Source organism: Caloenas nicobarica, chromosome 32 (assembly GCF_036013445.1).
Source record: "Caloenas nicobarica isolate bCalNic1 chromosome 32, bCalNic1.hap1, whole genome shotgun sequence".
In the NCBI taxonomy this organism is placed as follows: Eukaryota; Metazoa; Chordata; class Aves; order Columbiformes; family Columbidae; genus Caloenas; species Caloenas nicobarica.
Genome location: NC_088276.1, coordinates 3,186,845 through 3,202,504, shown reverse-complemented (window position 1 = coordinate 3,202,504; position 15,660 = coordinate 3,186,845). Strand labels below are relative to the sequence as shown.

General features: G+C 52.2%; 1 protein-coding gene across 1 annotated transcript; it reads left to right on the top strand.

The window, feature by feature from the left end:
- Nucleotides 1-13,999: 13,999 nt before the first annotated feature.
- Nucleotides 14,000-14,962, top strand: LOC136000320 (olfactory receptor 14A16-like). The gene has a single exon (XM_065654098.1). It carries the CDS (start codon nt 14,000-14,002, stop codon nt 14,960-14,962), a length of 963 nt encoding a protein of 320 aa, XP_065510170.1.
- The last annotated feature ends 698 nt before the right edge of the window (nt 14,963-15,660 follow it).

Sequence of the window (15,660 nt, the reverse complement as noted above, 5' to 3'; positions counted from 1 at the left end):
TTCCCACTTCCTCCAGGAAACCACCAAGGCTTCTGTCTGTCTCTATAGAGACTAAAAGGAAAGAAAATCTTTCCACACTGACACCATCAAATAACTGCATGAAACAAAAACATTTTTAAGGGCAAGGGTAACCCTAACTTCTCCCTGTCTGAATGTTTATAATAAATGTACTGTATATAAAAAAAAATACCGTAGCTTAAGTTTCGACCGGGAGGGTGTGTTCTGTGTGCCGTTTACCTTTCACACATGTTGCACCAATATATTTATTCTCCCTGCTCAGTTGCCATCTACATGTGTCTTGTTATGCCTCTAGGCAACCATCCAGAATTTGTATTTAGTTTTGGTATTGTTAGGTCAGCTGCTGCTCCAAAATATCTAATCTTTAATTTTCGAGTGTTCTCCCGTTGCATCCTTTGGCAGATGATGTTCTTGTCACCAGTTATATCATCCTTCCACATATAATTTGCACACTTCCTAGCTGATCCATGGTGCTTCATGTGTTCTAACTTCTGCCTTCGGCATTATGTGGTGATGTATCTGTCTCTGTGTTTGTGTGGCAGGTGTTATGTCAGAAGCACTGTCCCAGCCAGGTCACTGCACCTCTTTCTCTTCTCCCTCTGCTGTCATCATGACTGTACCAGCTGTCTGATGTGCTTTCTGACCTCATGAACCCTCTCATCCCACCTCCCTTCTGCTGTTCAACCCTGTTCCTGCAAGAGAATTGACAACCAATCCATGTCCCCTCTGTGGCATCTGGACCTTCCAGAGCTGGACGGCTGGTGGGAACTGTCACCATCAGCCAACGCTCTGTGTGAAGTCTTCTCCTGGCACAGGAACAGCTCTGGCTGTGCCCGGTGAGCACCACACTGCCCGAAGGAGAACAGCAACATCCGTAGTGACTCCTGGGCAATGGGAAGAGATGATTTGAGGGCAGGTTGGCAGAAGATCCTGAGGCTTTGCCGGGGGTGGCCACATCTGGCTCCTCCCAGCAGGATTTTGGAAAGTCCCTTCCCAGCTGTGAGCACCAGGCCAACAACACGTGGCAGAAAGATCCTCCACCCTCGAGGGCCTTAGTCCCCAACTGGCCTCTGTCTCCAAACTACTCAGACATCTAACCAGGCTGTACCTCTACCTGAATTATTTTCAGTTTTAATTAAAAAAAACAAACTAAAGTGTATTTCTGGATGAAGATGGACCAGGTTCGGGATCAGTACCAGGGGTGCTGCAGGAGCAAGTGTCTCCCAGCGCGGACAGACGGGGGGACCTGTTGGCCTCACCACCCCTGGGCCCCACCATGGCCCAGTTCAGCAGCCCTGGGCCCGAGGGCTCAGCCCAGGGACAGCCCCACAACCAGGGTCAGAGCGGTTCCTGCTGCTGCCCCGAGGGTCACCAGCCCTAGTCAGCCCTGGGCCAGAGTGCAGGTGTCTGAGCTGGGCTGAGGTGGAAGGGGCTGGAAAACAGCTCATCGGGAGGAGGAGATGGAAGAAGGTGCCATGTGTGTGGCACGGGGGATGAACTGACACCCTCGGTTTGTTATCTGGATCCATGCTGGGCTTGCACACAGACGAAGCCCCAGCTCAGAGCACAAATTGCTGTCACCAGCCCTGGGTTCCAAATGCTGTTCCTGCTCTCTCCTCTCTGGTGCGACCCGAGTGCACCACTGCCCTGCCTGCTCCTGCCTTGGGGTTGGGGAACTCGGGCTGAAACTAAAATATAAACTCATGCAGTTATGGGATCTCTTAAGGGTCCTGAGATTGCTTTGCTAATCACTCTGTAGCTTTTCCTGGGCTATGAACTCGATCTGTGCTTAGAGAGGCAAATAAGACCATGAACCAACTTTCCAATTAAGGTTTCCTTCTTACAAAAACACACACTTCCAATTTCTCATGGGCAACAGATTGAAAGATGGAAGCTGAAGTAGCCATCTGCCTCTTGTGAAAACAGGTAGCAACAGATGGTTCCATTCAGTCAGTCCTTAGTTGCTTCCTGCACAGGAAAACTGTCCATTAATTTAATCTTTGGTGTACAGGCAGGGCCTTGCTGATGTTCCTGTGTAGGCAACAAGAATGTGGATGTCAGGCTTTCTGCAGATTTGTGACTGAGTTTTCCTGTTTTCCCTAATAAGCAAAATCTTGCTGTGTACTCCTGAAGTCTCCCATAAGCTGGTGGGTTTAGAGAAGGACAGGGAGCTCCAGTTAGCTCAGGGAGGACCAGTCAACATCACAGGCACAGCAGACCGGAACTCGACTTGGTGAAAACTAATGGAATTTATTGACAACTGAAACTGACACCTCTCCCCCATCTTTGGGTGGATCACCGTGCACCCTGAACCGATACAGGCAGGTGTGGTCCGGGTGGCCCCAGTTGCTCAGCACTTGCAGCCTGATGTAATTCACGACCCCAGGGAGCTCGTTCTGAAATGACAAGAAGAAATGAGTCGCCTTTTCCTCTCTGGCACGTGAGCACTGACAGAATAGTGCCGCAGCGATGGCTTTGTTCAACAGCTTCCTTCCTGCTGCCCTGCCGGGACTTTTGACCTGTCGTAGTCAAGACGTTCTATCCTGTTCTACCTCATTGGGCCATGAGAACAGCAAAGGAAGAAGCAGAGACCAGATGCCTCAGCAAATACAGTGGAAAGTTCTCGCCTGCTTTGGGGCACAGGCTTCCACAGTCACAAGACCCAGTGCTGGTGTTAGTATAATGTCTCGTTGTCTTCTCTAGAAAGCCACAGAAACAGAATGGCCTCCCTGTCACGACTCACTGCCAGCACCAACAGAATCCTCAGGAAGCCCAGTATTTCTGGTCTTTAACTGGCAGACCATCAGTCGTGCATCCTACCAGATGTGGTTGCTGCTGTCCACTTGGGATCCAGACAGTCAAGCTGATTCCGGTTTCAAATGTGGCACTTCTAAGCACTGAAGTTTAAACCCAAAACGAAAGAGAAGACCGGCAGTCCAGGTATACGCCACCAGGAAGTTAAAGCAGAAGAAAGGCCAGCGTGGCACACGCTCAAGGACAGGGCTGCCTGTAGCTCTTTGGCAGGGAAGCCTCTCCCCATCCAACCACATTTCTCCTCCTCTCCTCCAGTTCTCCTCCCTCTTTGTCCCCATACCTTCAGCTGGAAGGTCTGACTGGGATTCAGCAGTGCCAGGAAAGTAAACTGTCCCAGGAATATTCCCTGCTCCTCGTGTTCTTCCTTGAAGCCCTACAGAAAGACAGGGGAGGAGAAAACAAGAGTGTCTGGTATCATCATGGCAAGACTGAACTTCAGTCGGTGAAGGGTGGGGTTATTTCATCTACGTAGTCCAAGGACAATGAGCACAAGGAAAAGACGAGAAGCTGCAGGTGGGCAGCATGTCACACTTGCCTACTCAACGAGTCCAGGCTGCCAGTCAGAAAAGGAGCACACGCTCCCAGTGAGAGGGAGAAAAACTGAGGATCACAAATGCCACTGGGATTGGAAGCCAAGAAGGTCTAGGACCATGCACTGTGCCAGCTCCTTTTCCCTGTGGCTCCTAAAGTAGCATCTTGCCCCAGAAGCTTCCTTTTGAGAGGTACATTGAATAAAAGAGGAATACAATGGAGTTGCTTCATTCCCAAGGAGCCTGTTTCTTCTGAGAGCCAGGAGAAAGCTTCAGGCCACTGGACTCTTTGACCCATCTTCATCCCCTGCTTGGAAATGCTGTGCAAGCCCCTGCCCCCCACTCTAGAGAAATCACTTACATAGACAGCAAAGTCCTTTGGAGCTCCGGAGAGACTTTCTCCATGGAATGCTGTTCCTGAGACGTGGTCCATGGTGACTGCCCTGGGAATCACTGGCACAGACAGCTTGATGAACACGTGTCCCTGGCTTCCTGGGAAGGGCCAGCACTTTCCAGGATGGTTTTCTGGCTGAAAGGACAACAAGAAACTGTATTGACATGGAGAAGGTTGCCCTGGCTCTCATTCCTGCCATGAGCATCAGAGGATTAAGAATTCATTAGGTCAATCAATTCCGCTTTGAATGGCAGCCAGGGCCTTCAGTCAGACCTTGTGGGTATTGAACAGAGCAGCAGTTGTGCTTCTGCCGGTCCAGAGCCCTCACCAAGAACAAGCCAGGGACAGTGTGGCTGAAAGGCCCCTGGCCAGAGCAGGTGGCAGCTCCGGGCCCCCCTGGATGAACCTTTCCTGTCAGGGGAAGCCCTCGCTGCCTCTCATCCACTGCCACCTCTTTCCCCTGGCACCAGCCAGCTCTTCAGATTGTGCAGGCAGCTCAGGAGCAGTGCCAGGATGGCTTGAGAGCCCAACACGGGGCCCTCCAGCAGTACAGGCTCTCAGCACCCGCTGGTGCTCACTAAGAGCACATCCCAGACCTCTGCAGGCATCTCTGCCCTTCTCCTTCCTTGCAGTGCTGACACTTTGCACAGCGACTGGGCAGACACAGACTGCAGGAGCAGCCTGGCCTGGTAGAAGCTCCCGCAGAGAACCTGGGGCACTCTGGGAGAGGGAGGAGGGAGACACTCAGCAGGAAGACACAGGAGGAGAGCAGGTCCATGCGAGAAGGAGGCAGGAAAGGAAGTTTCGAGGAGCAGACACAGGGGGAAAGGCAACTCTGGGCAGCGTGTGTGCTTCATTCTCCTGACCTTCCTTTTACTGTTTCTTGGTGCTCCTACCTCCAGAATAAGCTCAGGGAACCTCACGTAATCCATCACCGGCAGGGAATACAATAACACCTTTGCTCTGGCCGTCCGGAGGGACAGAGAAGTCCTGGAACGAATGACAGCAGCCCCTGGAAATTAAAACATGAGCACAATCATCAGGCAGTGTCAGGAGGAATATTACACTCTTGTCTTGGAAAAGGCTCCTCAGTTGTCATCCATGTCCTACGGTGGGTTCCCTCTGTCTTACTGGCACGGCCCCTCTGGGACACGTAGCAAGGTGTCATTAAACTGTCGTATGGGGCTGTGGAAAAAGACCAGAATGTGAACCAGCCTTCCTGTGCTTCCCATGGGGTCTGGCCTGCTACAGGCTCTGTCAGTGGGGGCAATTTTAGGGCACGAATTGACCCTTGGCTTCTCGCCCCTTCTCTCCTGCCCCTGGGCACGTTCCAATGCCCATCTTGTCAATCTGGACAGGAAGCACTTTGGAATTGGTTTGCATGTACAATGTCACAGCACCTGCTGATTTCAGGGCGTAATCAGGCATCGGGACCTGGATTTCTTCCAGCTTCTCCAGAGCTTGATTGATGATCTCCTGAACAGCCTGGAAAGGAACACAAAGGTGAGCGCCTGTTGGAAGGAAAAAGAATGGAGCAAGCAGCCTCCCCTGCAAGGCCAGCCAAGGTGAACGGGGACAAGGCCCATTTCAGATGGAAGGAACACCCAAATTGCCTGGCAGCATCCCTAGTTTGCTCTTCTTTGATTAACAGGATCAGAAAGGAGGGGCTGCTCACTCCAGTGCTCTGAATGCTGAAGCTGCGGGAAGGGGCTTTTCCTGTGGAGAGGCCCCAGGCCAGGCAGCAGAGACAGAAAAGCCTTCTGGACATGAGATAGGACCACCTTAACTCTGGACCTCTGAGACCATTCTTTCTTTCCAGTCCTCCCTTGAGGAGGACCTGAGATCTGGACGCAGAGGAAGATACGACTCAGACAGCCATCATTCCCGTCATGGCTCTCTCTTCCCCATAAGGAAGTGTGGAGCAACAGGAAAAAGAAGTGTGGCCATGACAGCACTTGTTCCAGCAGCACCAGCCTGTTGGCTGTGACAGGAAATGCAGTAGGATATGAGCCGGAGGGAGGATAAAACCCCTCAGTAGATCCTTCTGCCTTGTTCCCTTACCCATCCGGTAAAGCCTGGGAGCTTTGCCTGCTTCACGCCTTCATGGAGAGCCCGCTCCGCGACATCCTTTGCGCTCCAGCGCAGATGATAAAGCTGTTCCTGGAGCTTACGGAGCTGGTCTGGCAGGGGCAGGGTTTCGCTCAGGTCTTCTCCTAAGTCTGCTGCGGTTCTCCAGAGGGTTAAGGTGCCATGTTGTCCCACGTGGTAAATACCTGTCAGACACACACCAGAGCTTAGAACTTGGTCTAAGGCTGGGTTAGGCCTTGGGATGCCCGCTCCCATTTCTCTGTCTCTCCCAAGTGACATAGTTGTCTCTCCTCTTGTTGTCTTTGACAGTGGCCATCATGACGTACAGCTCTGCAATAGATGGATGTTCCCTGCCCTGGACTGTGCTCGTCGTCCTACAGAAGATTCTCAACCCCCTGGGGCAGGAGAGCTCAGCCACAGATTCTCCCTTGGCTGAAGAGAACTGGCTTAGCCCTCCTGGGGAAGGCAAGTCACCCCTTCCTCACCCCCACACCCGTCCTGCTGGAGCAGGGAGTGGCACAGCTCTGTCAGGGACTTTCTGCTCTTAGCTGAGCACCTCTGGTCACAGCAGGGGAAGTGGAACAGGAAAGGATGGAGCCCTGAGTACCTCCTAAAGCACCATCCTCAGGTCGGAGCTCTGCATACACTCACCAAAAGAGAACAGTCCGAGAATCAGCACCAGGGTTGTTGTTTTCAGAGCCTTCATCTTCCTGCAGAGCAGCAAGGAGGAAAAGGATGGTGAAGCTGGCGATACCCGTGCAGATCAGCAGCAGACAGGCAGCAGCAGCAGGGACTGCAGCCCTTGAGCCTGGTGTTCCTGGCGTGAGCACTGGCTTGGTCCTGTACCAGCTCGATTCACTGCTGGGGTTGTCACCAGCTGCACCAGTAGGGGATTTGTCATGGCAGCGATTGTTTTGTTAGGGACAAAGGGCTCAAGATTGACTCCGGACTAAGAGCAAGAGCTGCAACAAGAGCTATGGCCACACTTCCCGTCTGTGGGGCTGGAGAGGGGTTCTTTGGAAATGGAAGGGACAGAACGAACGCCTGTTTCTCCAGCCCTCCATCCAATTGCAACTTATGCTGAACCTGTTCTCCACCCTCCCAAGAGAAGGTTCAGCCTGTGCCCCTACAGTTCAACAGCTGCCAGGCAGGGGGTGTGTGTCTCCCCTCTCGCATCATTTCTTTAGCAGCCGGGTTCTCTCTGGCCCTTCTCTTGGCATAACTGCAGACAAATGCAGACTGGGGAAAGAGGGAGGGAGGGCTGAATGTCAATGTGTTCTGGCAAGCAACGGGCAACCAAGGAAGCACCAAAGAAACACTCTGGTGATCACACTCCCTCCGTGTGATCCAAAATGGACCTGTCCCTTATTCTGCAGAGATCAAAGGCTTTCCAGGCCTCGCCCTTGTGCTCATGAAGAGACTGAAAGCCGGCTGCTGCCTTCCACCAGCTCAAGACCGAGCTCTCAGGCTGCCCTTGGGTTCCTCTCCTGTCCACTGTCCACCCACCCCAGCTGATGAGTTGGAAAACACATGTGGGGAAAGGGGAGGAGGATTTTTCAAACATACCCGTTCAAACGTTCAACCTTCTCTGTGTGTCTCTTGGTACCTGCTAAGGTGCAGGTAACAAGCATCTTGCTTGCTCAAGAGCGAGCCAAAAACTCTGCGATCTCAGTTCCCTCAAGATCGAGAGTGACAAAGGCGCAGGGGGACCCCTGGTCTTATAGCCTGCTGTGCCGACCTCAGGGCTGATGCTGCTTTGTGACATCAACGGCAGTGGGTGATGTCACAATGGAAGAGGCTGCGCCACGTTTGGAGGTCAAGTCCCACCTGACAGGAGCAGGTCTTGCAGTCCTCTCTGCAAGGGAAGAAATCCTTCACCACAGAAAGACGGGAAAGGTACAGGAACATGTTACTCTCAGAAAACAGACTCTGTTAACCACTCTTCCTCTTGTTTACCAAAGTTCAGACAATGTTAGAAAAGAACCACAAAAAAGTAAGATTCTTAGTCTTTTTTTATGGACCACATTAAGTTATCAGGACTCATTGAGAGGGCTTTAAACTAGATTTGAAGGGAGAGGGGGACGAAACCAGATGTGGCAGAGGCACAGCCAAGGGCGACATGCAGGCATCTGAGGATAGTGCTAATGATGCCCTTCGGTCTGCCGACCCAATGCAATCAATGGCCCAGCTGAAGTGCATCTTTACGAATGCACACAGCATGGGCAACAAACAGGAGGAGCTGGAAGCCCTTGTGAGGCAGAAAAACTATAATTTAATTGTCATCACAGAAACATGGTGGGATGACTCTCAGAACTGGAGTACTGCAATGGATGGCTATAAACTCTTCAGAAAGAACAGGTGCGGAAGGAGAGGAGGTGGGGAAGCAGTGTATGTTAGGGGGGGTTTGATTGTCTGGAGCTTGATGAGGGTGATGAAAGGATTGAGTGTCTCTGGGTAAGAATCAAGGGGAAGGGCAACAAGGTGGACATCCTAGGGGATGGTCTGTTACAGACCACCCAACCAGGATGAAGAGGCAGAAGAAATATTCTTCAGGCAGCTGGGAGAAGTCTCCCAGTCACCAGCGCTAGTTCTTATGGGGGACTTCAAGCTACCAGATGTCTGCTGGAAGTACAACCCAGCAGAGAGGAAGCAGTCTAGGAGGCTCCTGGAGCGTATGGAAGACAATTCCTGACACAGCTGGTCAGTGAGCCTACCAGGGAAGGAGCCTCACTGGACCTGTTGTTTGTAAATAAAGAAGGACTCATTGGAGGTCGCCCTGGGTGTAGTGATCATGAAATGATTGAGTTTACTATCCTTGGAGAAGTTAGAAGGGTAGTCAGCAGAACTGCTACTTTGGCCTTCAAGGGCAGACTTTGATATGTTTAGGAGGCTGCTTGGCAGAGTCCCTTGGGAGGCAAACCTGAAGGACAAAGCAGTCCAGGAAGGCTGGTCTGTCTTCAAGAAGGTGATCTCAGAGGTGCAGGAGCAGTTGTACCCGTGTGCCGGAAGGCGAGCCGGCGGGGAAGAAGGCCAGCCTGGCTGGACAGAGAGCTGCGGCTGGAACTTAGGAATAAAAGGATAATTTATAACCTTTGGAAGGAGGGGCAGGTGGCTCAGGGGGATTACAAGAATGCTGTGAAGTTATGCAGGGATAAAATTAGAAGGGCCAAAGCCCAACTAGAGCTGGGCCTGGCTACTGCTGTAAAAGACAACAAAAAATGTTTCTAGAAATATATTAGCAACAAGAGGAGGGCTAAGGAGAACCTCCATTCCATGATGGATGCAGAGGGAAAGATAGTGACGGAAGATGAGGGAAACCCTGAGGTATTAAATACCTTCTTGCCTCAGTCTTTAATAGTCAGAACAGTTGTGCTCCAGGTACCCAGCCCCCTGAGCCCCAAGACAGGGATGGGTTGCAGAATGAAGCCCCAGTAATCCAAGGGAAAATGGTTTGCGACCTGCTGCACCACTTGGACACCCACAAGTCTATGGGGCCAGATGGGATACACCCTGGGGTGCTGAGGGAGCTCGTGGAGGTGATCACTGAGCCACTTTCAATTATTTAGCTGCAGCCCTGGCTAAGTGGGGAGGTCCCAGTTGACTGGAAGTTGGCAAATGTGACACCCATTTACGAGAAGGGCAAGAAGGATGATCCAGGGAACTAAAGACCTGTCAGTCTGACCTCGGTGATGGGAAAGGTCATGGAGCAGATGATCTTGAGAGACATCAGGCAGCACATACAAGACAACCAAGAGATCAGGCCCAGTCAACATGGATTTACGAAAGGCAAATCCTGATTGACCAACCTGATCTCCTTCTATGACAAGGTGACCCACCTAGTAGATGAGGGAAAGGCTGTGGATGTTGTGCACTTAGACTTCAGTAAAGCCTTTGACACCGTATCCCACAGCATCTCCTGGAGAAGCTGCAGCTCATGGCCTGGATGGTGTATCTGTGATGGATAAAGAACTGGCTGGAGGGCTGGGCCCAAAGAGTTGTGGTGAAGGGAGCCAAATCCAGTTGGAGGCCGGTCACAAGTGGTGTCCCAGGGCTCCGTATTGGGGTCAGTTCTGTTTAATCTCTTTATCAATGATCTGGACGAGGGGATCGAGTGCATCCTTAGTAAGTTTGCAGATGACACCAAGTTGGGTGGGAGTTTTAATCTGCTAGAGGGTAGGAAGGCTCTACAGAGGGTTCTGGAGCTGCTGGTCCATTAGGCTGAGGGCAACTGTCTGAGGTTTAACAAGGCCAAGTGCCTGGTCCTGCACTTGGGTCTTAACAACCCCCCGCACCACTACAGGCCTGGGAAGGAGTGGCTGGAAAATTGTCTGTTGGAACAAGACCTGGGAATGTTGATTGACAGCAGCTGAACATGAGCCAGCGTGTGTCCAGGTGGCCAAAAAGGCCCCCAGCATCCTGGCTTGTATCAGGAATAGTGTGGCCAGCAGGCCCAGGGCAGTGACCGTCCCCTGTGCTGGGCACTGGGGAGGTCAAACCTCAAATCCTGGGGTCAGTTCTGGCCCCCTCACAACAAGAAAGACCTTGAGGTGCTGGAGCAGGTTCAGAGAAGGAAAGGAGCTGGTGAGGGGCCTGGAGCACAAGTCTTATGAGGAGCAGCTGAGGGACATGAGGCTGTTTAGCCTGGAAAAAAAGAGACTGAGGGCAGACCTTCTCGGTCTCTACAGCTACCTGAAAGGAGGTTGTAGCATGGTGGGTGTTGGTCTCTTCTCCCAAGTAGCAAGTGATAGGACAAGAGGAAATGGTCTCAAGTTGTGCCAGGGAAGGTTCAGATTGGATATTAGGAGACAGTTCTTCATGGAAATAGTTGTGAAGCAGTGGAACAGGCTGCCCAGGGAAGTGGTGGAGTCACCATCCCTGGAGGTGTTTAAAACATGTTTAGATGGGTTTCTTAGGGACATGGTTTAGTGCTAGAGTGGGTTAGGTTATGGTTGGACTCAATGATGCTGAGGGTCTCTTCCAGCTGAAATTATTCTATAATTCTATTGACAAATCAAATTCAGGGCAGTTATTCCCTTTCATGCCAGTTACAGGCCTGCAGTGTTACGTGAGGTGCCAAGGCTCTCACACACCCCTACATGCACTGGGCAGGGACAGCGATGGTCCTGTCCAGGGCAGCCATTCCCATTCACAGTGAGTGTGGGACAGACACCCCAGACAGCATTGCAGACAGATTTGGTGTCTTTGTGCAAGAAACTCATTCCCACCTCTGAAGCATCACAAGATCTGTCCCTTCTCTATCCAGGAGATGTAGGGCAGCCCTTGAATAGGAAGCGCATCACGCCAGGTGTCCATGCGTGTAGCTACACTTCCAAATCTCCTTTTTTTCTTTTCACAAACCAGTTCTCACCCCCTTGATAACACAATCAAGGAACAGACAAACCATTGTCACCTTGGGCCTGTCAGCAGCACCTTGTCATTCCTAGAGATCAGTGACAGGTCTGCCCAAGTACCTCAGGGGCAGCAGAGACGCCACTGACAAAACACACGTTTCCTTCCAGGTCTGTCATTCCCAGCCCTGTTTCTCTCTGGCCTTGGGGACAGCAGGGCTTGCTTACTCTCCTGTTGCCCAATTTCAGCCCTAACTTTCCATCTGCCAACCCCTGTGACATTGCTCTGCTCTGAAGTCAAACCTTTGCACACATGGGGACCTGGATTCTTGATACCAACCAGATTTCCCGAAGACTCTCAGAGCTTGGCCGGGTGCTACAGCTGAGGTGCCACAGCCCAACTGTGCACTGATGCCCTCAGCCAAGGGCACAGCCAGGACAAGCTGCAGCCTGTGCTGTTTGACATCCATGGCCTCCTTGTCCCCAGCCAGGAACCTGGGAGGTGTTGGACCATAGTCCTGCCCTTGGCCTTGCACAGCCCCACATCACACTGTCCCAGGAACAGCCCTGGGCAATGTGGGAGGGACAGGATCTGACTTCCAAAGGTTTGGGGGTCAGGCCTTGGCCCTTTGATTAATGAAACACAACCAGGTTTACTCAGCATCAGAGAGACCTTTACTTGCTTTTCCTGAACTGTCATCACTGACTCCAGCTTTCTGCTCTAACTGACCCTCGGGATGATTTCTCAGTTGTGTCCCTCAGTGGGACCCATTAACAGTACAAGAAACTTTGGAGTTTGAATATGCCTTTGACTTCTTGAGAGGTTTATTCAACTTCCCCTCAGGGTCTGAGGTTCATGGACTCAGCACCAAACCCACCAGAGGGGTCATTAAAGTGCCTTGGGCTGCTCCTGTGCTGCTGAGCTGGGCTGGGCTCCTGGGACAGAGGGAGCTCATGGCAAGCGGCAGCGCTGCAGAGAGACAGCTCTGCCCAGGAGCAGCTCCTCTGCAAAGCGCAGCAGGGCTGAGGGCTCTGCCTGGGGGTCTCAGGGAGACGAGCAAGGCAGAGAGAGATTAAAGGTGGTCAGGATTGGGAGGATGACTGAGAGCTCACTGGAGGAGAAATCTTTGCAGGCCTTGCTATGGTAAGTCTCTGCCTGTGGACAGCACCTGCATCACCTTTGCTGGACCCGTCAGCCTTAGTCTGACCTGTCCTGTTTTCCAACCTGCAAACAGGAAGATGCCCCCAGGCAGTGCCCTGTGAACAGGCAGGATCTGTAGGGCCAAGGTGAGGGCACAGAGGGTCGGATGGTCTGTGGGTGCTGACAGGGAAAAGGGATGGAAAGGGAAACACCTCCCAGGGGGAGAATCTCCAGGCAGCAGGGAAATGATCAGAAATGAGAGGAAACTAAACCCGGAATTGTTATGGAGGGATAACAGAGATAACAGAGAAAACTCCGTATGATCCCCGCAGTGCAGATCCCTCCTGTGAGCAGCCCCCTCGCCTCCTCTCCCACCCAGCAAAGCCTCTGCCCTCAGGGCCGGGGGCTCCAAGGCATGAAGCAGCTCCTGTGCAGCCAGAGCTCCAGTTCCCTCTGCAGAGCACAGGGGCTGAGAGCAGCTGCCCGGCAATGCTGGTGTGTGGGAGGTGGCTGCACAGCTGGGGAAGGGTGACGCTGTCGGGGTGCCCGGCTGCCTCTGCCCTGGCCTCTCTCACACCCACCCTCACCGCATTTTCCTTCTTGCTCCACTGCTCTGGGTCACTGTTGTTGTGATCTTGTTCTTGCTGTCGGGCTCTCTGGGGATGGGAGTTTCAGCTGCAGAGTCACAGCCTGATCTTGTGGGTCCTTTCCTGCAGGTGTGTCCATGGGAACATGTGTCAAAGCTTTCCTCTGACCTGTGGGCAATGCATCTGTGGGGCTGGGCAATGAGCTGAGTGTCCCTTAATCAAATGCCACCATTAGGATCCTTGGCTGTCTCCTTGAGTTTTCGTTCCAAGCTGTGAGCTTCCCTCCAGGATGCAAACCTGTCCTGTAGCACTTTAGCATTATCTGAATTCCCCATGCAGAATTGCAGAGATGCTATGATGGAGGAAATGCTGTTGGGTTTGTGAAATGAGCCACGTGTGTCCTGGCATAGAAGTGCGGTGCTGAGACCTTAGGAAAGGGTGAGGCATGTTGTTATCTGAGGTGGATCCCTCTGCTCTCAGCAGTGTCAGGTGGCTTTTCAGGGTAACATGGGAGTGTGATCACCATCTCAGAAAGGTGCCAGCCCAGGGCAGCTGGGAGCAAGACAGAGGGACAGAGCAGCTGCCTTCACTCTGCACTGACCCTCAGGCATCCTCTGGTCTCGCAGGACTCGCTCTGTTCTCCCTGAGTGCAGCAGAAATGCTGAGGGTTTCTGACACCCACAACACTCTCTAGGGTGGGAGGGGAGAAGGAGCTGTGGAAACATCAAACCTCTCAAACTCAGTTTCTAAAGGCTGGGGATACAGATGCTGACAGTCCTTTCTGCACCAGGAGTGGTTCCATCTGACAAAGCTGAACCCCAGGACTGGCCCCTGCCCCACCCAGTCACACAGGGTCAGGCTGACTCCTCAAGAGCCCCTGGGCAGAGACCCTGCTCTTCATTGCACACTCATCAAGCACCGACCAGGGCTCCAGCCAGGACGTTCTCCTGGAAAAAGAAAAGTGTCTCTTTGTGGGAGAGTCTGTGGGAAATGGCTTTGGTTTTTCCCAGAGAAGTCTCATCTAAACTGTCACTATCTTTTCCTGCTTCAACAGGTCCTCATGTTCACAGGCAGAGCAAATGTCCAACAGCAGCTCCATCACCCAGTTCCTCCTCCTGGCATTCACAGACACACGGGAGCTGCAGGGCTTGCACTTCTGGCTCTTCCTGGGCATCTACCTGGCTGCCCTCCTGGGCAACGGCCTCATCATCACCACCATAGCCTGTGACCAGCACCTCCACACCCCCATGTACTTCTTCCTGCTCAACCTCGCCCTCCTCGACCTGGGCTTCATCTCCACGACTGTGCCCAAATCCATGGCCAATTCCCTCTGGAACACCAGGAACATCTCCTACACAGGATGTGCTGCCCAGGTCTCTCTGTTTGTCTTTTTCATTTCAGCAGAGTATTTTCTTCTCACTGTCATGTCATATGACCGCTATGTTGCCATTTGCAAACCCCTGCACTACGGGACCCTCCTGGGCAGCAGAGCTTGTGTCCACATGGCAGCAGCTTCCTGGGCCACTGGGTTTCTCGGTGCTCTGCTGCACACGGCCAATACATTTTCACTGCCACTGTGCAAGGGCAATGCCCTGGACCAGTTCTTCTGTGAAATCCCCCAGATCCTCAAGCTCTCCTACTCAGATGCCTACCTCAGGGAACTTGGGCTTGTTATACTTGCTGCCTCTGTATTCTTTGTATGTTTTGTGTTCATTGTGCTGTCCTATGTGGAGATCTTGAAGGCCGTGCTGAAGATCCCCTCTGAGCAGGGACGGCACAAATCCTTTTCCACGTGCCTCCCTCACCTGGCCGTGGTCTTCCTATTTGTCAGCACTACCATGTTTGCCTACCTGAAGCCCCCCTCCATCTCCTCTCCTTCCCTGGACCTGCTGGTGTCTGTTCTGTACTCGGTGGTGCCTCCAGCAGTGAACCCCCTCATCTACAGCATGAGGAACCAGGAGCTCAAGGATGCCCTGAGGAAACTGATGGCTGGATTCTTTTCAAAGTCGTTAAGGTTCCCATCTTCTGCATATCACTCATGACATAACTCATGACTGGTCCAGCCCGTCTTTTTTATATTTTGTAGTTGTGGATGATTGTTTGGAGTTGGGGGAAGGCTTGTTTGGTTTTGCTTTTTTAACTATGATAATATTGCCCACAAAGAAATGTTATTATTCATCCCACTTCTAATCCTCTGTCCACTTTTATAGTTCAAGTCAAAGACCTTGTAAATGAGAAGTTGTGCTCTCTGCGTATTTGAAGAAAATAAATGACCCTGCAATTAATTTTTTTTGTCTGACATCTTTCCTCTGCAACCTTTGTGAAGCTCAATACAAGCTGTCTGTGGGCAAAGATGGAGGAAACAGTCCCAGCAGAGCAGCTCTGCCAGGGAGCACCAGCCTTGTTCTTTCCAGAGTCCTTCTCTTTCCACTTCCCCACTCTCCTTCTCAGCCCTTGTGCTGCTGCAAGGCCTGAGGGCTCCCAAGGCTTGGTCACAGTCGTACTGTGTGTCGGTCCTGTGACCAGGACAGGCAATGGGCACTTCTGTGACAGAGATGGCCTCAGAACAGCATCTCCAGCAGCAAGGGGATCTCCTTAGCACAGTGCCTGAAGGTTTAGATCTTCTTCCAGAGTTGTTTTAAAGAACATGCCTAAGGAATAGACTCTCAAGGGGCTCATTGTTTGGCTTGTTGCTCTGTGGGCTCAGTGTGATGGGATCAGGGTCCCAGTGTGGCTTTTG

Bases quoted from the DNA above. Each gene is read 5' to 3' on its own strand.
- LOC136000320 (XM_065654098.1), top strand. From the start codon at position 14,000: ATGTCCAACAGCAGCTCCATCACCCAGTTCCTCCTCCTGGCATTCACA.